At 44.7% G+C, this 27,588-nt stretch overlaps 1 protein-coding gene across 1 annotated transcript in view; it reads left to right on the top strand.

Moving 5' to 3' along the window:
• Positions 1-27,588, top strand: part of ARB2A (ARB2 cotranscriptional regulator A) — a 973,029-nt gene that overhangs the window by 53,439 nt on the left and 892,002 nt on the right. Inside the window, exons 2-3 of the mRNA XM_082243137.1 lie at positions 3,501-3,602; positions 7,227-7,327. Coding sequence (XP_082099263.1) covers positions 3,501-3,602; positions 7,227-7,327 — 203 coding nt within the window. The remainder of the gene's footprint in view (positions 1-3,500; positions 3,603-7,226; positions 7,328-27,588) is intronic.

Below are 27,588 nucleotides of genomic sequence, written 5' to 3'. Positions count from 1 at the left end.
TTCTTCGCTGGGCGGAACGATTTGTTCCAGCAATCTCTGCGGTGTTCATTCCGGGGGTGGAGAATTGGCAGGCAGATTATCTCAGCCGTCAGACCCTGGATCAGGGGGAATGGTCCCTCCATCCAGACGTTTTCCACCAGTTGTGCCTACGGTGGGGCACACCGGATGTGGATCTGTTGGCATCACGATTCAACAGGAAAATTCAGAGATTCGTGGCTCGCTCCCGCGATCCTCTAGCAGAAACCGCAGACGCACTGATCGCCCCGTGGGGACAATACCAGCTAATATATGCCTTCCCTCCTCTCGCGTTACTGCCAAGACTTCTTCGCAGGGTAGAGGAGGAAGGAATCCCAGTAATCCTGGTAGCTCCGGACTGGCCTCGTCGAGCTTGGTATGCCGACATGGTCAGACTGGTGGCGGACGTCCCGTGGAGACTTCCTCTCAGAGAGGATCTACTGTCTCAGGGACCGATCTTCCATCCTGCTTTACGATCGCTGGCTTTAACGGCCTGGCTATTGAGACCCAGGTGCTGAAGGACAAGGGATTGTCAGCTTCAGTTATTCCTACTCTAGTTGAAGCAAGGAAAGCGACTTCCAGAAAGATTTATCATCGCACATGGAAGGCCTACATTGCATGGTGTGAACCTTTGGGGTTCCGTCCTCGGTCTTATTCGGTTAGTCGAATATTAGCTTTTCTGCAACAAGGGGTTGAGCAGAAACTGGCCTTGAGTACTATCAAGGGTCAGGTCTCAGCATTAGCCATCTTCTTTCAGAAGCCTTTGGCTACTCATTCCTTGGTGCGGAATTTCATCCAGGGGGTGCGACATCTGGCTCCGCCAGTGCACGCGCCGTTACCCCCCTGGGATCTTAATTTAGTGTTGTCGGTTCTTCAGAAACCTCCCTTTGAAGATATTAGGGAGATTCCTCTACCCACGTTGTCCCAGAAGGTGGCCTTCTTGGTGGCTATTACTTCTGCACGCAGGGTGTCAGAACTGGCCGCATTATCTTGTCGTTCACCATATCTGGTGGTTCATAGAGATAAGGTGGTTCTTCGTCCGAATCCATCCTTCCTACCAAAAGTGGTTTCAGAATTTCATCTGAATGAAGAAATTGTATTACCTTCCCTGTGCCCTAAGCCCAGTCATCCTCGGGAATTTGCTTTGCACTCCTTGGATGTGGTCCGGGCGATCAGGGTATACTTGAAAACGACAGACTCGTTTCGCAAGACGGATTCACTTTTTGTGATCCCAGATGGACCCAAAAAGGGGTTGCCTGCATCTGCCACGACCATTTCCAGATGGATCAGACAGACGGTAGTGCAGGCTTATTCTATTAAGGGTCGGGAGCCCCCGTTCCCTGTTAAGGCGCACTCCACTCGGGCACTTAGTGCGTCATGGGCCTTTCGCCATCAGGCGTCAGTGGTCCAGGTGTGCAAGGCGGCTACCTGGTCGTCGGTGCATACCTTCTCTAAACATTATAAAGTTGATGTAATGGCATCGTCTGATGCCTCATTTGGCCGCAAGGTTTTGCAGGCCGCAATTTGAGGAGACCAGTGGTCTACCTCGAGGGTTTTTTTCCGTTGGAAAAATTTTTCTTTAGCCTCATTCTTTGTTTATAATGAGCCTTTAAAACTTCTAGTTTGGCACCGGTTGGGCCTTCTAGATTGGATTTGATTTTGTCAATCCCACCCCTCATTTGTGGCACTGCTTCTGGATGTCCCAGCTCTTGAGAATCAAGAAGACTACGTCTGTCAATGAGCGATAGAGAAAAATGGATTTTTGTAAGAACTTACCGTAAAATCCTTTTCTCTTAAGCTCATTGACAGACGTAGTACCCGCCCCTCTATCATTGAGTTGGGTTGGGTTAATTTCTCTGTACTGCTTTAAACAGAACTGATTCCCTGTAGCAGAGAGAGGGAGGATATACCCTCAGGGACTGCCCCCTAGGGTGGAGCCAGAACGTTTTGTCATTCTGCCTAGTCCTACTCCTGCGGAGACAACATAACCCAGCTCTTGAGAATCAAGAAGACTACGTCTGTCAATGAGCTTAAGAGAAAAGGATTTTACGGTAAGTTCTTACAAAAATCCATTTTTTTGGAATCCAGTCAGGGGTACAGCTCCCTTTACGCAAATGTTGGCCTATTTTTTACACTACTTACTACATTTATGGTTGGTGTGTGAGGGATTATAGGTCATATGGATGGTCTACAACAGGGGTCTCAAACTGGTGGCCCTCCAGCTGTTGCAGCACTAAAATTCCCATGAGGCATTGCAAGGCTGACAGTTACAAGCATGACTCCCATAGGAAGAAGCATGATTTGACTAGTTCAGCAACAGCTGGAGTGCCGCCAGTTTGAGACCCCTGGTCTACAATCTTGTTTGCACTAGTTTCCATTTAGACATGGTAAGGAACACTTTGGTAAATTTTATGGTAAATATAACAGTCTTGTCTATGGCTAATGGTGTATCTTTAGCCATACCACTTTCAATCTTGCAAAAAATAAAACCTTTTTTTCTGCATTCCTCATGCAAATTAACCAGATATCATACCTATATTTATTCTCTTAACTGCTAATTTTATTGTCTTTGTTATAAGGTATTAAGGAGCCCACCAAAAAACATTTTTTTTCTTTTTACCAGTTAATAGAAGTTGCAAAGTTAAAACACCTGTGGCATTCTCTTTCCGATGGAGTCTTCAAGAAATAGTAGAATGTGTACTATGTAAATAATTTTTAGGTAGCTAGAAATTGGGCCTATATTCTCTCTAACGGTGTCCTCCAGAAAAAAAAATGATTTTCTCTCTTTAACCACTTAAGCCCCGGAAGATTTTACCCCCTTCCTGACCAGGGTTTTTTTTTTTTGCGATTTTTTTTTTTTTTTTTTTTTTTTTTTTTTTTTTTTTTTTTTTACTGCGTGACTTTAACGGACAATTGCGCGGTTGTGCGACGCTGTACCGAAACTAATTTCACGTCCTTTTTTTCCCACAAACGGAGCTTTCTTTTGGTGGCATTTGATCACCTGTGCGATTTTTTTTTTTTTTTTTTTTTTTTTTTTTTTTTTTTTTTTTTTTTTTTGATCATGCGCTATAAACAAATAATGAGCGTAAATTTTGCGTAAATTTTGCAAAAATAACAATATTTTTCACTTTTTTTTATATGAAATTCCCCCCGACGATCGTAGTGTGACCGGCGGACATCGGGTCCGCCGGTTACACGCGCGGACTCCTCAGTGAACGAGCCGGGGCAGGCGCGCGCTCGCCCGCTATTGGCTCACAAGCCGGTCACAGGCTAGCAAAGTAGATCTACGTCACTCTGCCTGGCCGGGGCTGACTGCCGCAGTAAATATACTGTGCGCAGTCGGCAAGCGGTTAACAGTGTTTTTCAGTTCTATTGATATTCATTTTTTTTTTTTTTTTTTTGTTCATGGGTTTTTTTTCCAGGTGTTTTATGGTATGATTGAGTGTTGAAAGAAAAACTAACAAATAACATGCATTTTTGTTTAGATCTTCTCTCCAGAATAGACTTGGATGAACTGATGAAAAAAGATGAACCACCTCTTGAATTTCCAGACACGTTGGAAGGCTTTGAATATGCTTTCAATGAAAGTAAGATTTATTACAACTTTGTATGCACTGCGTCCCCTCTCACAACTACTACAAATAAGGGGGATAAATATTTTCTTGATACTTGCAAAAAAAATTCTAACTAGTTATCGACTGATATTGTTTTTTCGTTGCCGATACTTATATCGATATTTTGGCCATTGCATATTGGTATTGGCCGATATTTTTGAACATTTTAAAATTTTGCAAAATAAACACAAATTTCGACACAAATGTGTTACTAAACCTATCAAACTTTATTAACAATTTTAACATTAAGAGCTCGTTCTTCACACCTTAACTGCATGAGAACTGATAGGAAAACTTCAATTGCAGGGACATTTAGTTTCACATCATTCTGATTGGGCATTAATGCATAATAAACTGCTGCAGTAGTACACTCAATCACTGCAATAATTTTAAATCACTACTGCAGTGCAGTAAGTGCAAAACTGCTAGAAGAAAAGCTAGGCAACACAACAGCTACACAGTGGATTGGATTGGAGTCAGTGGACTACCTCTGCAGTATGGCACTCACTGCAACTACTGCAGTCAGTGCTAAACTGCTAGAAAAAAGCTAGGCGACAGCTACACAGTGTATTGGAGTCAGTGGACTACATTTGCAGTAGGGCACTCACTGCAACTACTGCAGTCAGTGCAAAACTGCTTGAAAAAAAGCTAGGCAACACAACACCTACACAGTGGATTGGACTGCAGTCAGTGGACTACCTCTGCAGCATGGCACTCACTGCAACTACTACAGTCAGTGCTAAACTGCTAGAAAAATCTAGGCAACAGCTAGACAGTGGATTTGATTGGAGTCAGTGGAGTGCCTCTGCAGTAGGGCACTCACTGCAACTACTGCAGTCAGTGCAAAACTGCTAGAAAAAAGCTAGACAACAGCAAAACATTGGATTGGAGTTGGACTGGAGTCAGTGGACTACTGCTGCAGTACTGCACTCACCAATGATTTACTGCAGTCAGTGCAAAACTGCTAGAAAAAAGGTAGGTAACAGCTACACAGTAGATTTGAGTGGACACTACTCTTTTCAATACTCCCAGTTAAGTAGAACAATATTATACTGCAGAAAGCAAAACATTTTAGCATGTACATGGTTACCTGTTAAAGGGCTTCGGTTTTGTTCATATGATGCTGCCACTTCATAAACATGCTCAGGAGGAGAGGAGGACAGAGGAGCAGAGAGAGAGAGAGAGAGAGGTATCTTCTAGCATGGAAAGCAAGTCTTTTGTAGCGTGCCTCATTTTCTTTCCACCACCTGAAGAGGATCACTTCTTCTGTCAATTTCTGGTTCCTTCAAATAGAGATGAAGTTCATCATCCAGGCTCATTATTGCAGATTCAGAAGAAATTGAATCCTCTGCATGAGGCCCCAATAAGACACTGAAAAATGTCCTGATCAGTTCGACCATGATGAAGAAGATTCTCTTCTGTTCGTTGGCGTATTTTTGGACATTATTCTGTTTTTGCAGCATGCTGCTCTTTCATATTATCAAAATAGTGATCTGGACTTGTCTTTTCGGCAGGAACCTCCTGCACCTCCTGTTGAATATCTTCTGTCAGCCATTGTTTTGCCTTCGCCAATACATCATCAGAAGAGAAAGCATTGTTTTTGTATTGAGGATTCAAAAGACTTGCAATCACAACATTTTTAATCTGTTCATGCTTCTCAAAACATATATCAATCAAAGCTCTTTGGCTTGACAAACCATCATTTGAAAGTTGGAGGGTGTTGTGTGCCATGACACTGAGGTATGACAGATCATCAAGCCTCATTCCTTTCCGCAGGTTTGCTCCACTGTCTCAAGTATGGACATCAACCGCTTAAATCCTGAGTCAGACACCATTGTAAATGGCCGGTTATCAGTGATAATCATCTCTGTGATTACTCTGTCCAGCAGTTGGGATCTTCCATCTGAATCTAGACAGTGACACGTGTTTTTTTTCTGAAACATATCTGTTATTGTTGCCTGGGATAGTGGAGGAGGTATTTCAAAATCACATTGATATTTATTTTGTTTTTTCTGTGCTGCATGATATAATTCAATATGATGAACTCTTAGATGGGCCCAAAGATTTGACGTATTTTTGTTTTTTGCAGTTACTGATCCCATGCTTATGTTTGTACATGGCACACCGATGCTTTCCTGGAGAAGGTTGAGACGAGAAATGGTCCCAGACCACATTTTTACTTTTTCTCTCCTCATCCATCTCTGATGCCTGGCAGTGTGGGTTGGTGGCTGACGCCTGGCAGTGTGGGTTGGTGGCTGACACCTGGCAGTGTGGGTTGGTGGCTGATGTCTGGCAGTGTGGGTTACTTGCTGGCACCCTGTTGTGGGTTGGTGACTGACGCCTGGCAGTGTGGGTTGCTTGCTGGCACCCTGTTTTGGGTTGGTGGCTGACACCTGGCAGTGTGGGTTGCTTGCTGGCACCCTGTTGTGGGTTGGTGGCTTACACCTGGCAGTGTGGGTGGCTTGCTTGCTGTCACCCTGTTGTGCGTCTGTGGCTGACGCCTGGCAGTGTGGAGGCTTGCTTGCTGGCATCCTGTTGTGGGTGGCTGGCTTGCAGGAACACTGTGGTGGGTGGCTGGCTTGCAGGAACACTGTGGTGGCCGGTTGGCTGGCTTGGTGTCACCCTGTTGTGGGTGGCTGGCTTGCAGGAACACTGTGGTGGCTAGGTGGCTGGCTTGATGTCACCCTGTGGTGGGTGGCTGGCTTGCAGGAACACTGTGATGGGTGGCTGGCTTGGTGTCACCCTGTTGTGGGTGGCTGGCTTGCAGGAACACTGTGGGGGATGGCTGGTTTGCAGGAACACTGTGGTGGTTGGCTGGCTTGCTGGAACACTATGGTGGATGGCTGGCTTGGTGTCACCCTGTTGTGGGTGGCTGGCTTGCTGGAACACTGTTTGGTCACTGGTCACGGTGGCTGGTTTGTGGCTGGATGCTGGCCGGCTGGCACCCTGTTCTGTTGTGGGTCGGATGGCTGGCACCCTGTGGTGAGTGGCTTAGGCCAGGGCCTGTGGGTGGATGGCTGGCACCGCAACCGGACCGGACTGTAGCTGGCTGCACATGAGGCTGTCCCAGGCGTGGGAGGCAGTCTTAAGGCAGAGAGCGTGTGCAGCGCCCAGTTAAAGGACGTCACGTATGGGCCGCGCAGGCGTTGGAGGCGGTGTTAGAGGGCAGAACGTGTGTGCGCAACATAAGCAATGATGTCACGAAATTATCGGTAATAACGGTAAATCCAAAGGCCGATTCCGTTTATATCGGGGAAAGTGCATATCGGCCCTCGATATATTGGTGTTGCCGATTATCAGTCAATCTCTAATTCTAACCATTACTCTCCAGCTGTCATGGAAGTATTGTGTCTAGCTAGATGGTGGTCATATATGGGCCTACCAATTCTTCTACAAACCGAGTGTATTATTCATTTGTAAATGCATTTTTATTCTGTAAAGTTTTCTGAAATCTAGACTGGCTTATCCACTTCCAGATTCCTTTACCTAGTTCCAAAACGTAAACCCTTTCCACCAGAAGGTTAATTTGCACTCATCTGTGTGTGTGTTGCTACATTTTTTAGTATTCTATAGAATGCATTCTTTGTTTTCTTGTAGATGGACAACTGAGACACATAAAAACTGGAGAACCTTTTGTCTTCAACTATCGGGAAGATTTGCATAGGTGGAATCAAAAGCGATACGAAGCTCTAGGAGAGGTAAGCAATTTAAAAGTTTCTGGCCATTGGATTTTATTTGCCATGAGTTTTTTCCTTTTTTGTATTGTAATATTTTCTGCAATCTGGTAATTTTATATTCCACCTGTATCGCCTGCAAAGTTTTTATCAGGAGCTTGACCACAAACTCACAACACCACAGGGGCAGTAAGAAAAGCAAGGAAAAGAGGGTAAGGCTGGCGATGGATGACCCAGATCTTACTAAGGTTTTGTGTTGATAGGGGTGCAACTCAGATGTTTGTTGATAAAAAGGCCATCTAGCCTTGTTTTCTCTTCGGAAAAGCGATGGTCTATTTGGAAGCTAGGAGTACCTAATGTGCCAGTTTGAATTGAGTTTTATTGAGGGTTCAAAATGTAAAAGGGCAAACAATGTTTCTCTGGATAGGTGAACCCTAAAGAAATTGCCTTACAGTACAAACACTTTGAACCAAAAATGACCTAGCATTGGGCAGGTCCACCACCTATGAAGGACATCGCCTGCCATTTGGCAACCCCGAAAGCATCAACCCGAATGTCAAGGGATTTTGTGAGCGAACCTGGTTGGGACCTTCTATCTGCTGACTTGAGTTTTAACATTACATGGATGTTCTTCATTGCAGCTCTAAAATTGCCCTTTCTCTATCGTGCATTGACGGATGCAGTCTCTGTTCTTAATAGCAGTAGGGTTACACTGCCCCCTACAAGAGTAGGACACTAGGCAGAGAAAAAAGTTCTGGCTACGCATAAGGGCAATCCCAGGGCGGTATATCCCTTCTCTCTGCTAAAGAATGTCAGTTTTATTCTGCCTAGTCAGGAGTAAGAACCTAGTTCCTTGCTGGGATTTTTTTCTAGTTAATTTTTTCTCCGAATTTTTTTCCTGTGAGATCTACAAGCAACTAAGCCGGATCTGGGCGACGGGCTGGATATATAGATCCAGTTAGCCAGCGAGCGCATGCAGACCCCAGCTCTGCGCTAGGTCGGCCGCGACATAATCCCACTGAACAGAAACTGGCCCTGGGAGTTAAATGTCCCGTCAGGTCGCACACGACCGGATCTAGACCCGAGTGGCAGTGTTCCTATTGGCTGACAGCCCCACCAGTTTGGTGGAGAGGGGTTCTGTCAGGAGATGGTGCCCACCGGTTCCAAGTATGGTTCCTCCCTCTCCCCTTGTGGGTTTTGGGGTGGACTCGGGCCCCTCCATAGGACAGTCAGACCCCAGGTTTCACTTCTGTCTTGTCACACACCCCCCCTTTTTTTCCTGTCCCCCCTCTCTTACTGGTGCTCTGTGGCGCTTGAACTACCCCGGGGGTTGGGACTGGACGTTAGGCTGATGATGGGGGCGGGGGGGAGGGTGTGCTGCTGGCGACCGGATCATGTGGGGGGCTTACCTGTCACTACCAGGGCCCCCATTCTGTCGATCCTGTCCAGGGGACTGGGGGGTCCCCTGAAGCTCGGCAGGCCACGGGGACTGCCATTTTCCTGTAGCCCATGTGCAGAGGAGATCGGCGGCCGTATTGGTACACCTGGCGGCCATTTTGTGGTGGAATCCCATTGAAAATCACTGGCGGCCATGTTTTTGAAGTCACTAGAGGCGTTTTTTTGGCGGTGGAGCTCCTCCTTTTTACCTAGTGCTGACACTTTGGTTTCTTCCTGATCTCAGATCGCTGCAGACATGTACTGTACAGACATCCTGGGCCTTCCTGTTGCGGGTGGTGAGTCTGGGGGGGGTCTCTGCTGAGGGTCTTCAGTGCTTTTGTGCCTGACCTTTTGGGGGCGCTATAGCGTGAGGGGAAACGTTTAAAAAAAAAAAAATTTTCAAAATTTTTCTGTAGGGTTCCCCTACTGCACCATGGACTCTGTGGCACACGTTTCTCCACCTGGCTCTCTCTCGGAGGCCACAGGCCCTCCGTATCCCAACCATCTATAGATGCACTGTCAGTGGTCCTGGAATCCTTTGTGTCCCGGTTGGAGGTGGCCTTTAACCACTTCAGCTCCGCCCAACGTACATATACTGCCGCCGGCCACTCGCAATCTCCCGCAGCAGAGGGAGAAAGACAGACGGCTGATATAAACACAGCCGTCTGTCATTCTCCCTTAGATTATCACAGAGACTATGCGATCCTGCTATATGTGATCTCACAAGCCACGCCCCCTGACAGAATCACGCCCCTAGATACACACTTAACCCCTTTATCACCAGTAAAGTTAACCCATTCCCTGCCCTTAATCACCAGTAAAGTTAACCCGTTCCCTGCCATGTCATTTTTACAGTAACCGTGCATATTTATAGCTCTGATTACTGTAGTAATGTCACTGGTACCCCCAAAAATGTAAAAAAAAATGTCAGCTAGGGGTCCGATCTGTCCACGGCAATGTCGCAGTCCCGCAAAATAAATTGCAGATCGCCGCCATTACTAGTTAAAAAAAAACAAAACATGAAAATGACATAAATCTTTCCCGTAGTTAGTAAACGCAATAACTTTTGCGCAAACCAATCAAAATACGCTTATTGCGATTTTTTTTTTTTTTTTTTTTGAGCAGAAAGAAAATTGGCCTAAAATGTTAAAACATTTTGATTTTTATATTTTTTTTTGAGAATTTCATATAAAAAAATGTGAAAAATATAATTTTTTTCAAAATTGACGTTCTTTTTTTGTTTATAGTGCAAAAAATAAAAATCGCACAGGTGATCAAATATCACCAAAAGAAAGCTCTGTTTGTGGGAAAAAAAGGCCGTCAATTTCATTTGGGTACATCGTCGCACGACCGCGCAATTGTCAGTTAAAGTCACGCAGTGCCGAATCGCAAAATAGGGCCTGGTCATTGAGCAGCCAAATCCTCCGGGGCTAAAGTGGTTGAGGGGCTAATGCTAAAAAAAAATGCCCCCCACCTACCCCTGCCTCAACTGATGGGTCTACTACCTCGCGCCCTGTCTCCTCTGATGGTGAGGATGACAACTCTCCCTCCACCACCGCGCAAGAAAAGGCACTGGTTGTTTCTGTGCGCAAGACCCTAAAAATGGAGGACGCAGCTGGGAGTGCGACTGAGGCGCAGGTGACTTTTGGCACTCACAAGCCATCCAGAGCGGCAAAGGTTTTCCCCTTTCCCGCATATTTTGACAATATGGTCAAAAAAGGAGTGGGACCGCCCCAAACATCCCCCTGGGGTCCCTAAGTGGATTGCTAGGCGCTACCCCTTTGAGGAGTCTCTTATTAAAAAGTAGACTGTGCCACCTACAGTGGACCCTCCGATCGCCAGACTGAATAAAGCATGATTCCAGTGGAGGATTCCCTGTCCTTTAGGGATTCGGCGGATAGAAAGACGGAGTCTGTGGCCCGCAATATGTACTCCCTGGTGGGGTTTGTGTCACAAACCTTGACTGAATGGGCTAAATTACTATGCCGCGACCTGGAGGGGGAATGTTTTCCCCCCCTTCCTTTTCGGAGCTGACGGACCAATTGATTCAGGGGCTGCAATTCCTTTGCGGTGCCTCGCTGGATGTGGCTCCACTGTTGGCGCAACGCTCGGTGTCTGTCAGCAGTGGTCGTTCGGCATACTTTGGCTAAAATGCTGGTCTGCGGATCAGACTTCCAAGAAAGCCTTGTCTGATCTACCTTTTCTGTTTGGAGCTACCCTTGATGACATTATCAAAGGTCTTCTAGGGGGTAAGAGTACCTTTCTCCCACAGGCTAACAAGGGTAAGGACCCTCGTCGTAGACGGGGTCTCTACTTTTCAGCGCACAAAACGTTTTTTCATCTCTCAGGGTCAAGTGATAAGGAATCAAAGGCCTTAAAGGCCCCCTCGGGTGGATCCAAGCGACCCTGGTCTGGCAAACAGAAATCGGGTTTCTCCAGACCTGCATATAAGGCCCCTTCGTCCTGAAGGTGCGCCCTCACCCGTATCTGGCGTGGGGGGACATCTTTGCCCGTACCTGGACCTGTGGCTATCCCGGATACAAGACCAGTGGGTGCACAAGGTCATACGGTTGGGTTACAAGATCGAATTTCGATCCGTCCCTCCGGTAAGGTGCTTTCATTCCAGTGTGCGACTGTCCCCGGATCGCTTACAGGTTCTCTTTGAGGCGGTGCAGGACCTGTTTCAACAAGGAGTTATAGTTCCGGTTCCGAATTTGGGACGTTTTTCAGGGCTTTTACTCAAATCTGTTTACGGTCCCCAGGAAGGAAGGCAAGGTGAGTCCAGTCCTGGACCTAAAGGCACTAAATTTTTTCGTGCGGGTTCAAAAATTCAAGATGGAATCTGTTCGCACGCTGGTGGCTTCCCTACATCAGGGGGATTTCCTGGCCTCATTAGACATCAAAGATGCCTACCTCCACATCCCAATATGTGCAGGACATCAACTGTTTCTGCGTTTTACCGTGGGAGAGGATCACTATCAGTTTGTGGCGTTACCTTTTGGTCTCGCCTCTGCTCCTTGGGTCGTCACAAAGGTCTTGGCCCCAGTCCTGGCGATGTTACGCCAGCAGGAGATATTAGTCCTGGGTTAACTGGACGATCTGCTTCTCCATGCAGAGTCTCCCACAGCACTGAGGACAAACTTGGAGATTGCCATGAGAACTCTAGAGAAGTTCGGGTGGATTCTGAACCTTCAGAAGTTGTCCCTGGTCCCTTCCATGAGACTGGATTATCTGGGCCTGACTTTGGATTTGTCCTCAGCCAGGGTGTTTCTTCCTCTGGACAAACTTTAAAAACTCCAGACTGCGATTTTACTATTGCTGTCCAGCAAATGGTCGTCCCTTCAGAATTGTATGAGAGTTCTGGGACTGCTGGTGTCATCCTTCGAGGCAGTACCTTTCTCTCAATTTCACACAAGAATACTCCAGAAGGAAATTCTTCTCAAATGGAACAAAGATCCAAGTTCTCTGGGCAATCGGGTCCAGCTGAGCCAAGTGACCAGGGGGTCCCTGTTATGGTGGCTTAGGTCCCTGATACTCAAACAAGGAAAATCCTCCCCATTTATTGGACAGTGATTGCCACCGATGCCAGTCTTTCCGGGTGGGGAGGCGTTCTTGGCAAGCTTTCTGCTCAAGGGGTCTGGTCCCTGGAAGAATCCAGGTTACCGATCAATGTTCTGGAGCTAAGGGCGATCAGGCTCTGTGTAGTTCAGTGGACGGAGTACCTTCAGGGCTGTCCAGTGCTCATTGAATCGGACAATGCCACGGCCGTGGCTTATATCGATCACTAAGGGGGCACCAGAAGTTTCTTTGTGGCCCTGGAGGTGGCAGGCATCCTTCGGTGGGTGGAACACTTTGTTCCAGCTCTCCCTGCCGTTCACATTCCAGGAGTGGAAAATCGGCAAGCAGATTACCTCAGTCGGCAGACCTTGGCTCCAGGGGAATGGTCTCTCCATCCGAAGGTGTTCCAGCAGCTGTGCCTTCGGTGGGGCACTCCAGGCGTAGATCTGTTGGCTTCTTTATCAACAGGAAAGTGCAAAGGTTTGTGGCCCGCGCTTGGGACCCTCTAGCAGACACCACAGGCGCACTTGTGGCTCCGTGGGGTCAGTATCAGCTGATGTATGCTTTTCCTCCGCTCAAGTTGCTGCCAAAAATACTTAGCAGGATTGAGGCGGTAGGGATTCTGGTCATCCTTGTGGCTCCGAACTGGCCTCGCCAAGCTTGGTGCGCCAACCTGGTCAGGCTAGTCGCAGACATTCCTTGGAGAATTCCTCTCATGGAGGATCTGCTGTCTCATGGACCAATCTTCCATCCTGCTTTATGGCTTTGACAGCTTGACTGTTGAAAGCCAGGTGCTGAAGGACAGGGGATTGTCTGCTTCTGTGATTCCCACTCTACTTAAAGCGAGAAAAGCAACTTCAAGAAAGATCCATCATCACATGTGGAAGTCATATATTGCATGGTGTGAGTCTTTTTGGGGTTCCCCCTCGCTCTTACTCAGTTGCTCAGATCTTGGCTTTTCTTCAATGGGGTGTTGATCAAAATTTGGTCTTGAGTACTATCAAGAGTCAGGTTTCGGCCTTGGCAGTTTTCTTTCAAAGGCCACTAGCCTCCCATTCCCTGGTGCGTAGCTTTATCCAGGGGGTGCAAAACCTGGTTCCTCTGGTGCAACCTCCGTTGCCACTTTGGGATCTTAATTTGGTGCTGTTGGTTCTCCAGAAACCTCCCTTTGAAAAATATTTTGGAGATTCCCCTGCTTACATTATCTCAGAAGGTGGCCTTCTTGGTGGCTATTACTTCTGCACGCCTTTCTTCCGAAGGTGGTTTCCAGTTTCCATTTTCCATTTAAATGGGGACGATGTGTTGTGTCCTAAGCCTAAGTATCCTAAGGAATTTGCAATGCATACTTTGGATGTAGTTCGGGCAATCAGGGTGTACTTCGCGACTACTGAGTCTTTTCGGAAGTTAGATTTGCTCTTTGTTCTCACGGATGGACCAAAGAAAGGGCTGCATGCGTCTGCTGCGACTATTTCCAGAGGGTTTAGACAGATGGTTGTGCAGGTTTATTCAATTAAGGGTCAGGTTCCTCCTTTCGCTTTTAAGGCGCATTCTACTTGTGCGCTTAGTGCTTCCTGGGCCTTTCGCCATCGGGCATCTGTGGTTCATGTTTACAAGGCGGCTACCTGGTCATCTGTTCATACCTTCACAAGGTTTATAAGGTGGATGTGCTGGCATCTGCAGATGCCAGCTTTTGGCAGTAAAGGTTTGCAGTCTGCCGTATAAGGGTGTTTTGGTTTCCCTTGAGGGTGGGTCTCATCTTGTTCTGATGAGTCCTACGTTGCCTGGTTGGCTGTGGTTTAGCCTTGGGGAATTATTTTTTGCGGTTCCCATCCCTCGTATTTAATGGCACTGCTTTGGGATGTCCCTACTGTTATGAAGAACAGAGACTGCGTCCGTCAATGAACGATAGAGAAAATTGGAATTTTGTCTTACCGTAAAATCCTTTTCTCTGAAGTTCATTGACTGATGCAGTACCTGCCCCTCTATTTTGAGTAGGGTTGGTATTGTTTTTCTTTGACACTGCTTTGTTACAAAACTGTGACTGCCCATAGACGTAGCCAGAACTTTTTTTCTGCCTAGTGTCCTACTCCTGTAGGGGGCAGTATAACCCTACTGCTATGAAGAACAGAGACTGCATCTGCCAATGAAATTCAGAGAAAAGGATTTTACAGTAAGACAGACAAAAATCCAATTTTTACATTGTGCCTACTATTTAGGTAGGTTGCTCTCTCTAAAGTAGCCATGGAGCCATAGAAATAGACACATTCCCCTAGTAATGTAAGCATTTGCCTTTTTAAATATCCTACCACCTGTGTTAAGCAAATTCCTCCATACAACTATCCCCAACTGAAATTCTGAGCCCCTGCCTTTTTCCACCTGTGTTGATCGGAAATGTATTCCTAGCTTCTGTCCTACTTCAAAGAAAGTGAAAAACAGAGGCTGCCATCGCTACCCTCCTATTAATATTAGTCACCTGGTTGTTTTTGGCTGCGTTATACTTTGTCACTGAACAAATTCTTATTTGGGTGAAGTCATAACTGCTGATTTGCCTGCATATTTCAGGACATTTTCTCAAAGTATTAGGTAGCTGGTCTCACTGACCATGACATGATTTTAATTAATGTAGGTTTTAAAGAACACTTCATTTTAAGAGGGAAAATGAATGCTTCTCCAAGATTTTGATTTCAGAATGTCATCAAGAAACGCATAACAGAAATAGGAATTGTTTCAAATCAATTGTATGCAAATTCACTGTAAAATATATTCCCATAGGCAATAGATTTAACAAATTTACTGCCACCTACATATGTCCTACATCAGTGGCATTGGGGTTTTATACAGACTGCTACAGAGGTGTGTGTAAATCTGACAAGCTGGCTATTTGCTTACTGGTGGGTTAGGGCCTGATTGCTTCCATGGACTCCGGTACCGCCACGCCACCATGTTTCCCTGGCACCATTGACTGATCTTCTCTAGCTTGTAAGCTGACTTTCATTTTCTGATCTTCCCCCTAGCTAGCTAAAACCCGGAAATGAGAAGGATTTTGACACTTGACTTTTTTATGTCACTTTCTTTTGCCAAGTGATCTTTGCTCTATTACCTTCAACGGAGGGCAAGGGAGACATCAGGGTTCCAATAGACCCCTGATGTCTTAAGAGAACCTTTCAAAGTACCAATACACATTGGGGGCTATTTGTCCCCTATGTAATAGCAAAAAAAAAAAAAGTAAAAATTAGAGGTATGCCCAAGCACCTGCACCACCATCCCCCCCCCCCCCTCAAAAAAATTGAGCCTGCCCTATCCTTGCGTACATGTAAATACTTGTGTAAACGCACACATCTGGGGCTCCTACATGCAAACACATCAGTTGGGCTACACATGTTTCATATTGCCACATGTGTTAAAGTGAGATCAGAAATTCTAGTGCCATTCACTGAAAATTTGGGGTACTGAAGTTGTGCACTTGAGAACCATTAGGAAGAGGCAACTAAGGGGAGAAATGGAGAAATGATTACCATTTATACATAGTGATTAAGTCACTATATGAACATTTTTTTTTTTTAAGATCCTTACAAAGGACACTCTTTATGTCTGGATTAAAAGAGACTTACCGTATATACTCGAGTATAAGCCGACCCGAATATAAGCCGAGGCCCCTAATTTTACCACAAAAAAATGGGAAAAATGATTGACTCGAGTATAAGCCTAGGGTGGGAAATGCAGCAGCTACTGGCACATTACACTGTACATTAAGGCACATTACACTGTACATTACGGCACATTACACTGTACATTACGGCACATTACACTGTACATTACGGCACATTACACTGTACATTAAGGCACATTACACTGTACATTACAGCACATTAGGCCTCCCCCCTCCCCCCTCAACCCAGGTCAACCATAAGTACCGGTAATAAATAAATAAAAATATATACTGTAAAATAAACTATTAAATATAACTATTTAGGAACCTTGGGGTGCTGGATACTGCTGATCTGCAGATGGTGGCCGGTGTGGGTAACGGTTCCCTCAGTGCCTCCCGCTCCCGGCCCGGGCAGCTTCTTCACTTCTTCTTCAGCAGAGCGAGCGGCTGCCAGCACTGGCTCCTCCCACGGTGTGACGTGCGGGCGCAGCTCATCCAGTGACTCTCCGCTGACTGTCTCCTCCGCTCCTCTGCTACAGAGGAGTCAAGCGGCGGGTCATGTCATTCCGGCATACAGTATTATCATATTAACGGCGGCGGATGAGGGTCGGGATGAAATGCACAGTTATTCCCGGTCATTCCTAAACGTTCCTGGCATTTCTCCACTTTCATTTTTTTGCTCACTCGAGTATAAGCCGAGGGGGTGCTTTTTCAGCACAAAAAATGTGCTGAAAAAGTCGGCTTATACTCGAGTATATACGGTAAATGTGCAGGTCACTACCTCAAAAATTAGTTCTGGCCATGTCTGTTGTTTATAAAAAAAAAATAAATAAAAAAAAAAGCTTGAATTTTTTTGAAAATGTTCAGAAAATAATTGGATATTTGCTTGTATTCTGGTGGTAAGAGAACGCCTGGGTATGGTGCAGGAAAGTCATTTCCAAACCCACTCCCCATTACAAAGCTTCTAAGTGCCACTGCTCAGATTCAGACCTGTCTTTATAGGTTTGAATGTGGTTTAGGATAAGGAAACCAGAGAAAGAGACCTAGTGCAGGCTTCAGGAAGTACACTCTTATTGAGTGGTTGCATTAGAGAAATTCAAATTCATATGAAAATCACATGAGGACTCCCATTTCTGAGCGCATCATCTGTAAATGCTTGATAAAGATGTCCTGGCACCTTTACTACAGCTGAACTGCCTAGTTTTGTGACCGCTTTACTTTTTATACTTTTTAGCTTCTATTTTAATAAAGATTTATATTCTACAGTGTATGTGTGTAATTTAATATAAATATATATATATATATATAATGATATATACACACGTGCGCGCGCACACACACACACGCAGTGTGACAATTAAATTCCTGGAATGTACTGTAAACAGAAATATTTGCTTACCTATACTCTACTGGCTGTCAAATTGGTCTCCTTGTGAAATGATGCACTTTTTTTTAGACGACTGTGCAACTGGCAGAAACATTCCTGGAATTCGTTTTCTGGAATGCAGAAATCTATGTTGTGGTGCACTGAATGTTTGGAATGTCATCAAATCTGTGTCCTTTTTAGGGCATTTTGGAATCCGGCAAAATTTGCAGGGTGCTAAGAAAGAGCAATAGGGTGGTTGGTCAAGTTTCAAAATGGATTTCTGGGCCAGGAACTTGAGAACAACTAAGGCATCTTGAGCGTTGTCATGGTGGGAAATCCACTTGTCAGACCAGAGTTCCAGTCTTTTTCTCTAAACAGATTCCTGTATCCTTTTTAAAATTTACCAATTACAATGCTGGTTGACCATTGTACCATGTTCTATGAACTCGTAGTGAATTATCCCCTTGTGATCAAAAAACCACATGAGGATGGTTCTGAACTGAGGATGAGACATGCATGCTTTCTTCAGGCAAGTTGAATTCCTTTGTTTTCCACTGCATGCGTGTTTTGTTATTGGATCATACTGGAAACACCATTAGGGAGATTTACTAAAACTGGTGCACACAAAATCTGGTGCAGCTGTGCATAGTAACCAATCCGCTTGAAATTCAGCTTGTTCAAGTTAAGCTTTGACAATAAAACCTAGAAGCTGATTGGGGACTATGAACAGCAGCAGCAGATTCTGTGTGCACCAGTTTTAGTAAATCTCCCCCTATCCAACACCACTGTATCCTTTTAAAAGATTGGATTAAATTTGAAGACTACATTCTTTCTAATCTTCTGTGAAGATTCAATGCACCATATTTGCGGAAATATTTAATTCCCAAATCCTCTGTTAGAATCTGTCACACTGTTTCCCTGTTCATGTTCAATTCCTCTGCCATCATTCACACACTCAATCTTTAATTTGAGCGTATAGGGGTTCCCACTCTCTCCAAGTTTGAATCCCTCCTTTTCGTTTTTGGCTGCCTTCTTGCTTCATCATGGACACCTTCCCACCCCTCCTTGAATTGCCGATGCCATTAAATGCTTGATTTCTTCATGGAATGTTCACCATAAGCCTGTTACAGAGCTAAAGTTTAATTTGCACTTTTGCAAGTTTTCAAGCAAAATTTGATGTTAATCTGCTGCTCCAGATAATTGTCAGTTTCCAAAAACAGAGCAACACACACACATATGTGATTTCTTCTACTTCTCCATAAAAACTGGGTGAAATGGCCTGTGACCCAGCGGATTTCAAGTTAGAACATGTCAGAACACACTCGAGTGCAAATGGGTATGTGATTCACCACCATGGTTCTAGGCTGCAGGCCTTCCGGGAATTAAATTGACACAACTCGTATATTAAACCTAGCATCCACCCGGGTTGAGCATTCGTATAAGTTTAATTGTATCAGATATGTTTTTGCAGTTACTACAATGAATCATTTTGTAAGAAAACTTTTATTCTCTGAGACTTACAACACAAACACATGTTCTCCAGCTATTACAACTGAATGGAACAGAGACCTATTGCCCTGACTGTTTTCTGGAGGCTAGCTCTTCATGTACTTCTGTATCAGTTCACTGAAATATCACCAATCAAATATGATTCATCTTTTTTGTTGAATTGCGAAGCTTTGAATATGTGCCCTATAGACCGTTATTCTTTTTTATGCTTTGTTCAGGACATGAACAAAACCTTCCCCCACCTACTCTCATAGTTCTTCCATTCCATTCCCTGGACTCTCTCTGCCTCTATGCTTCATGTTTAGAATTCTTTGAAGCAACTGGAATTGTTGATCTAAAGGAGATTATCTATCTATCTATCTATCTATCTATCTATCTATCTATCTATCTATCTATCTATCTATCTATCTATCTATCTATCTATCTATCTACAGTATCTCACAAAAGTGAGTACACCCCTAACATTTTTGTAAATATTTTATTATATCTTTTTATATGACGACACTGAAGAAATTACACTTTGCTACAATGTAAAGTAGTGAGTGTACAGCTTGTATAACAGTGTAAATTTGTTGTCCCCTCAAAATAAATCAACACACAGCCATTCATGTCTAAACAGCTGGCAACAAAAGTGAGTACACCCCTAAGTGAAAATGTCCAAATTGGGCCCAATTAGCCATTTTCCCTCCCTGATATCATGTGAATTGTTAGTGTTACAAGGTCACAGGTGTGAATGGGAGAGCAGGGGTGTTAAATTTTGGGTTTTCACTCACTCACTGGTCACTGGAAGTTCAACATGGCACCTAATGGCAAAGAACTCTCTAAGGAGCTGAAAAAGAGAATTGTTGCTCTACATAAAGATGGCCTAGGCTATAGGAAGATTGCCAAGACTCTGAAACTGAGCTGCAGCGCGGTAGCCAAGACCATACAGCGGTTTAACAGGACAGGTTCCACTCGGAACAGGCCTCGCCATGGTTGACCAAAGAATTAGAGTGCACGTGCTCAGCGTCATATCCAGAGGTTGTCTTTGGGAAATAGAGGTTCAAATGTTGTCAAGTGTGTGTGGCAGGAACCAGGTGAGGAGTACAAAGACAAGTGTGTCTTGCCTACAGTCCAGCATAGTGGTGGGAGTTTCATGGTCTGGGCTACACGAGTGCTGCCAGCACTGGGGAGCTACAGTTCATTGAGGGAACCATGAATGCCAACATGTACTGTGACATACTAAAGCAGAGCATGATCCCCTCCCTTCGGAAACTGGGCCACAGGGCAGCATTCCAACATAATGACCCCAAACACACTTCCAAGAAGACCACTGCCTTGCTAAAGAAGCTGATGGACTGGCCAATCATGTCTCCAGAATTAAACCCTATTGAGCATCCTCAAACTGTAGTTGGAGGAGCGCAAGTTCTCTAACATCCACCAGCTCGGTGATGTCATCATGGAGTAGTGGAAGAGGACTCCAGTGGCAACCTGTGAAGTTCTGGTGAACTTCATGCTCAAGAGGGTTAAGGCAGTGCTGGAAAATAATGGTGGCCACACAAAATATTGACACTTTGGGCCCAATTTGGACATTTTCACTTAGGGGTGTACTCACTTTTGTTGCCAGCGGTTTAGACATTAATATCTGTGTGTTGACTTATTTTGAGGGGATAGCAAATTTTACACTGTTACAGTGGGGATCGAAAGTTTGGGCACCCCAGGTAAAAATCTGTATTAATGTGCATAAAGAAGCCAAGGAAAGATGGAAAAATCTCCAAAAGGCATCAAATTACAGATTAGACATTCTTATAATATGTCAACAAAAGTTAGATTTTATTTCCATCATTTACACTTTCAAAATAACAGAAAACAAATAAAAAAAATTGCATCTGAAAAAGTTTGGACACCCTGCAGAGTTAATATCTTGTACTGCCCACTTTGGCAAGTATCACAGCTTGTAAACGCTTTTTGTAGCCAGCCAAGAGTCTTTAAATTCTTGTTTGAGGTAGCCTTGCCCATTCTTCCTTACAAAAGTCTTCCAGTTCTTTGAGATTTCTGGGCTGTCTGTCACGCACTGCTCTTTTAAGGTCTATTCATAGATTTTCAATTATGTTGAGGTCAGGAGATTGTGAAGGCCATGGCAAAACCTTCAGTTTATGCCTCTTGATGTATTCCCCCGTGGATTTCGAGGTGTGTTTTGGATCATTATCCATTTGTAGAAGCCATCCTCTCTTTAACTTCAGCTTTTTCACAGATGGCATCAAGTTACCATCCAAAATTTGCTGAAATTTTATTGAATCCATTTTTCCTTCTACTCCTGAGATGTTCCCTGTGCCACTGGCTGCAATACAACCCCAATGCATGATTGATCCACCCCCATGCTTAAAAACAGTTTGACAGAGGTTCTTTTCATTAAATTCTGTGCCCCTTCTTCTCCAAACGTACCTTTGCTCATTCCGGCCAAAAAGTCAATTTTCACCTCGGTCCACAGAACTTCTTTCCAAAATGCATCAGGCTTGTCTATATGTTCATTTGCAAAGTTCAAACGCTGATTTTTGTGGGGAGGACGTGGAAGAGGTTTTCTTCTGATGACTCTTACATGAAAACCATATTTGTACAAGTATCTCTTTATAGTGGAATAGTGTACCACAACTCCAGTGACTGCCAGATCATTCTGGAGGGATCGTGCAGTCAAACGTGGGTTTTGAATTGTTTTTCTCACAATCCTGCGAGCTGTTCTGTCTGATATTTTTCTTGGTCTTCCAGACCTTGCTTTAACTTCCACTGTTCCTGATGACTGCCATTTCTTAATTACATTCCGAACAGAGAATATTGACATCTGAAAAACGCTTTGCTAACTTCTAATAGCCTTCTCCAGCTTTGTGAGCGTCAACTATTTTCAGTTTCAGTTTTCAACTATTTTCAGTTTCAGTTTTCTAGACAACTGCTTAGAAGATCCCATGGTGCTGATTGTTGGGGCAAGGTCAGATGAGTCTGGGCATTTAAAACCTTTTAGATAGACATTACCTGGTCTTCCCAGACGATGATTGAGAACAATCCATGACACTGGCAGGTCTCAGCCTTGCAAAGGGGGCAGTGCATGCTATAAATTCTGCAGGGTGCCCAAACTTTTGCAGACGCCATTTTTTTGTTTTCTGTAATTTTGAAAGTGTCAATGATGGAAATAAAATCTAACTTTTGTTGACATATTATAAGAATGTCTAATCTGTAATTTGATGCCTTTTGGAGATTTTTCCATCTTTCCTTGGCTTCTTTATGGACATTAATACAAATTTTTACCTGGGGTGCCCAAACTTTCGATCCCCACTGTATACAAGCTGTACACTCACTACTTTACATTGTAGCAAAGTGTCATTTCTTCAGTGTTGTCACATGAAAAGATATAATAAAATATTTACAAAAATGTGAGGGATGTACTCACTTTTGTGAGTCTATCTATCTATCTATCTATCTATCTATCTATCTATCTATCTATCTATCTATCTATCTATCTATCTATCTATCTATCTATCGTTGAGAGTTGGTTTAACTGTTTTAAGCATTATTGGCATAAAAGATATATGCAAGAATAATTGCAACGAAAATGGTAATCTCAGTACTAGGTAAAGGGAAAGGGCGATATTTCCTAAACAACTGCTGTATTTTTTTAAAGCTTCAGTGCCGGTTCACACTCTTGAGAGTGCGGCGATCGCATGTAATATCGGAGCGCACTGCTCCTTCATTACATGCGATCGGCTGTGCGGTGCGAATTCAGCCATATACTTTGTATGGCTAAATTCGCACTGCACCCGCACAAAAGTCGCACATGACCCTTTTTTTTTTCAGCCGTATCAGGATCGGATCGCACAGTGGTTCACACTTGTACGTTCCGATCCTGTGCGAACTGTAAAGATCGCACTGCGATATGCGATCAAACTGGGGGTGTCGTTAACACTTCATTGACACCCCCAGCGTATTGCATATGGCAGTGTGAACTGCCAAGGGTGCGTTTGCGATGCGGGAACAGGCTGCAAATTCGCAGCCTTCCCGCATCGCATAAGTGTGACCCGGCACTTAAAGTAAAGACTGTTATGATTAGGGGGTCTACAGCAGACTTTTAGGCTTGCAAAAAACAAATGAATCGGTTTCAACTATTTAGATCAAAAATAGATGTTTGTGTTAAATTTGCAGGTTCATGTGGATAACCCACTGCTGCATCAAGGCACTGTTAATTTAGATTTCATGGAAAAAAAAATTACAAGCCTTTTTTTTTTTTTAACCATTTTATAACATTCTTTGTTTTACAAACCATCATCTCCGTTTTATACCTATGACACAAGATTCCCTGACCACTTTGAGTGGGGTTAATTTACTAAAGGCAAATATATACTCTGCACTGTAAGTGAAGTTGCTCCAGAGCTTAGTAAATGAGGTAAAGCTTCACTTTGTAAAAAATACTCACGTGCAAAGAAAATAAAAAAAAACACAATTTTGCTTGCACATGATTGGATGATCAAAATCGGCAGATCATTTCCCTCATTTCAGAATGTTCCCTCAGATCTAGAGCAACTATTTTTGCCTTTATAAATCAACCTCTATGTGTTTTTAAAGAAGAGAGCACAACAGAAGCTATTTGTTTGCCTCTGTCCCTCTATTTCAGTAGTACTTCTTTAAGAATCTGATGAAAGCTAAAGACCCCTTCCTCAGAAATATTCACATAAACACACAACTTTGCATGCAATGAATATATGTACTTTATTTTATTGAGATTTGATTGTCTCATACAGTATACAGGTGCATCTTTAAAATTAGAATTCAAAATTAGAATCTCATCAAAAATGAAATTTATTTCAATAATTCAATTCAAAAAGTGAAACTCGTATAGTATCCAGATTCATTACAAACAGAGTGATATATTTCAAGCATTTTTTCTTTTAATTTTGATGATTGTGGCTTAGTTAGTGAAAATCCAAAATTCAGTATCCCAGAAAACTAGAATATTTCTTAAGACCAACAAAAAAAAAAAAAAAAAAAGTTAATATAGAAATATTGGCTTACTGAAAAGTATGTCCATGTACAGTATAGTATGCACTCCATACTTGGCCGGTGCTCCTTTTGCATGAATTACTGAATCAATGCGGCGTGGCATTGAGGCGATCAGCCTGTGGCACTCCTGAGGTGTTATAGAAGCCCAGGTTTCTTTGATAGTGGCTTTCAGCTGATGTGCATTGTTGGGTCTGGTATCTCTTATCTTCTTGATAATACCCCACAGATTCTTTATGGAGTTTTAGGTCAAGCAAATTTTCGGGCACAGTGATACCATGATCATTAATTCAGGTATTGGTACTTTCGGCAGTGTGGGCGGGTGTCAAGTCCTGCTGAAAAATGAAATCCACATCTCCATATAGCGGGTCAGCAGAGGGAAGCATGAATTGCTCTAGAATTTTCTAGTAGGGGGCTGCGCTGACTTTGGATTTGATTAAACAGAGTGGACCAACACCAGCAGATGACATGGCACCGCAAATCATCAAACATGTGGAAAATTTTCCATTTTATTTGGAAATCAAGATCCCAGAGTCTGGACGAAGAGTGGAGAGGCACGGAATCCAAGTTGCATGAGGTCCAGTGTGACGTTTCCACAGTCGGTGATGATGATTTGGGGAGCCATGTAATCTGCTGGTATTGGTTCGCTGTGTTTTTTTTCAAGTCCAAAGTCAGCACAGCCCTCTACCAGAAAATTCTAGAGCACTTTATGCTTCCCTTTGCTGGCCAGAAGCTGATTTCATTTTCCAGCAGGACATGGCACCTGCCCACACTGCCAAAAGTACCAATACCTGGTTTAATGATCATGGAATCACTTCAGCAAACTCGCCTGACCTAAACCCTATAGAGAATCTGTGGGTTATTGTCAAGAGAAATATGAGAGACACCAGACCGAACGATGCAGGTGAGCTAAAGGCCGCTAACAAAGAAACCTGGGCTTCCATAACACCTCAGCAGTGCTGCTGGCTATCTCCATGCCACGCCGCATTGATGCAGTAATTCATGCACAAAGAGCTCCGACAACTTATTGAGAGCATACTATCCACTTCAATACTGGGCACTTTCACCCCCTTCCTGCCCAGGCCAATTTTTCCCTTTTAGCGCTGTTGCATTTTGAATGACAATTGCGCGGTCATGCAACACTGTACCTACACCAAATTTATGTCATTTCCCCCCCACAAATAGAGCTTTCTTTTGGTGGTATTTGATCACCTCTGGGTTTTTTCCTTTTTGCTAAACAAATAAAAAAAATCTGAAAAATTAAAAAAGATTTTTGTTTGTTATACAAATAAAGTTTTTTCCTGCACTGATGAGACTGCACTGACAGGCACTGCTGGGGTGGCACTGATAGGCGGCACTGATATGTGGCACTGATAGGTAGCACAGATATGCAGCATTGGTGGGCACTGATAGGTGGCACTGATGGGCACTGATAGGTGGCACTGATGGGCACTGATAGGTGGCACTAATGGGCACTGATAGGCGGCACTGATGGGCACTGATAAGTGACACTGATCGGCACTGACGGGCGACGCTGATGGGCACTGATAGGCGGCACTGGTGGGCAATAATGGGCACTGGTGGGCAACACTGAAAGATGGCAATGATGGGCACTGGTGGGCAGCACTGATAGGGAGGGCACTGGCGGGCAGCACTGATGGGGAGGGCAATGGGGGGCTCCCTGGGGTCATAGGTGGGCATCCCTGTGGTCATGGGTCGGCATCCCTGGGGGGTTCTAGTGGCACCCCCGAGGGTCTGCACTGGTAATCAATGATCTGATTACCAGTGCCGACCCCCCCCCCCTGTCAGGGGAGCCGCCGATCGGTGCTCCTTTACTCGTGCCTGTCAGGCACGAACTAAGGAAAGCCGATCAACGGCTCTTCCTGTTTACTATGTGACCAGCCGTGATCTTAATAAAAACCTCATGCCTTTTGCTTGCAAAAAGTAATAAGCACTCACTACAAAAATGGAATGCAATTATCTTGTGCAAATTTAAACAAAACAATTTTTAAATTCTTCCCAAATCTACTACTACTAGAAAATGAGAATTAGCGCTTACTATTATGGAGTGGCATAAGATGGCAGTTGTGCAGAGAATAATGACACAAATATAAATTGTAAACATGGGCCAATAACGATTTTAAGAGATGGTTCATTTATTTTTAATGGGGAATTATTGATTGGGATGAGGGGGAGGGCTGTAAAATTATTGTAAATGTTATTTCTCTGTCGCTCATTGACAGACGTAGTCCTCCTTGATTAATATCAACTCGGGTTATACTGCCCTCTACAGGAGTAGGACTAGACAGGAAAGAAAACGTTCTGGCCACACCCTAGGGGCAGTCCCAGAGGGTATATCCTCTCACTTCCTGCTACAGCAAATTAGTTTTTTTCTGTCTAGTTAGGAGTAAGGACCTAGATTCCTTGCTAGGATCTTCGGTCCTGGCAGGATTTTTTTTTTAGAAATACTTTTTAGACAGCTTTTTTTCTCCAGTGTTCCTGTGAGATCTTCAAGCAAGTACGCTGAAACTGGGCTACGGGCTGGATGTTGAGATCCAGTGGTCACCCCAGTTCAGCCTACGAGCGCGTGCAGGCCATAGCTCCGCGCTGGGTCGGCCGCGACATAGTCCCACTGGACGGGGACTGACCCTGCGAGTTAAACATCTCGCCTGGACGCCAATGACCAACAGAGTCACGGCGTCCGTATTGGTCGACAGCCCCCCCACCCCGGTGGAGAGGGGTTCTGTCAGGAGTTGGCGCCCACCTGGTTCCGGTATGGTGAGTAGAATGTTCCCCCTCTCCCCCTGTCGGGTTTGTTGGTGGACGCGGGCCCCTCTCTGGGATGGTCGGACACTCGGTTTTCTGGTTCTCCCCTCTATCCTATAACAGGTCACAGATCCCCCAATTTGAGTGTGATTTTTGTGAATAGAAACCAGGAGGCTTGGTTTGGGAGCTGACTATCTAAAGTCACTATATGACTGTAAGGGTGACTGAAGTCAGTGGCAGACTACTAAAAGGCATTACTATTGAGGTATAGAGGTATCCTACAGATCGCCATCCCTCCAGAAAGCCGGTCACTTCCACAGGCCACACACCCTCCCGCAGGCCGAGGACACCTCCCGCAGGCCGAGGCACTTCCGCAGGCTGCACAGGCCGAATGCACACATCCCGCAGGCCGCTGCTAGCTTGCAAGCCGCCGCTATCCTACACAGGCCGCCGCCATTTACCTGCAGATCGCACGAGGCCGCCATATTGGCGTAGCCTCGTGTCTCCAGTTTGGGGGCGGCCATGTTTGAGGTGACCAAACACCTCATGGATAATTGGGAGGCGCCGGAAGGCGTGTAAAGGGGCGGAGCCGCCTCCTTGGCCCAGGGAAAGCAAGCCAAAGACTTCTGTCTGTAACAGACAGTGCTGGAAGCAGGTTGATAAGAAACTTCTGTGCATCAGGTGAGCCTTGGGGTCTCTCTCTCTCTCTCTCTCTTTCTGAGGGGTCCAAGCAGGTAGACTGAGGGGCGCTACTGCGCTGGGGGACTAAAAAAAAAAAATGTTTTTTTCTTGCAATTAATTTTTTTGTGTTTGCTGGCAAGTGTCTTGTTACATGAACCCTGCCACTCATGTATCCCCACCTGATCCCCTCGGGGTGGCCGCAGGACCCTCCAGTACCCCACTTGTGATGATGCATTATCAGCAGTTTTGGAGTCTTTGGTATCCCGGGTGGAGGTAGCCTGTCAGGGACGGGGGTCA

The sequence above is a fragment of the Pelophylax lessonae genome (genome assembly GCF_965119305.1).
Source record: "Pelophylax lessonae genome assembly, chromosome: 1".
Classification (NCBI taxonomy): domain Eukaryota; kingdom Metazoa; phylum Chordata; class Amphibia; order Anura; family Ranidae; genus Pelophylax; species Pelophylax lessonae.
Note: the sequence above shows the minus strand (reverse complement) of the source record. Positions and strands in the feature narration are given on the sequence as shown.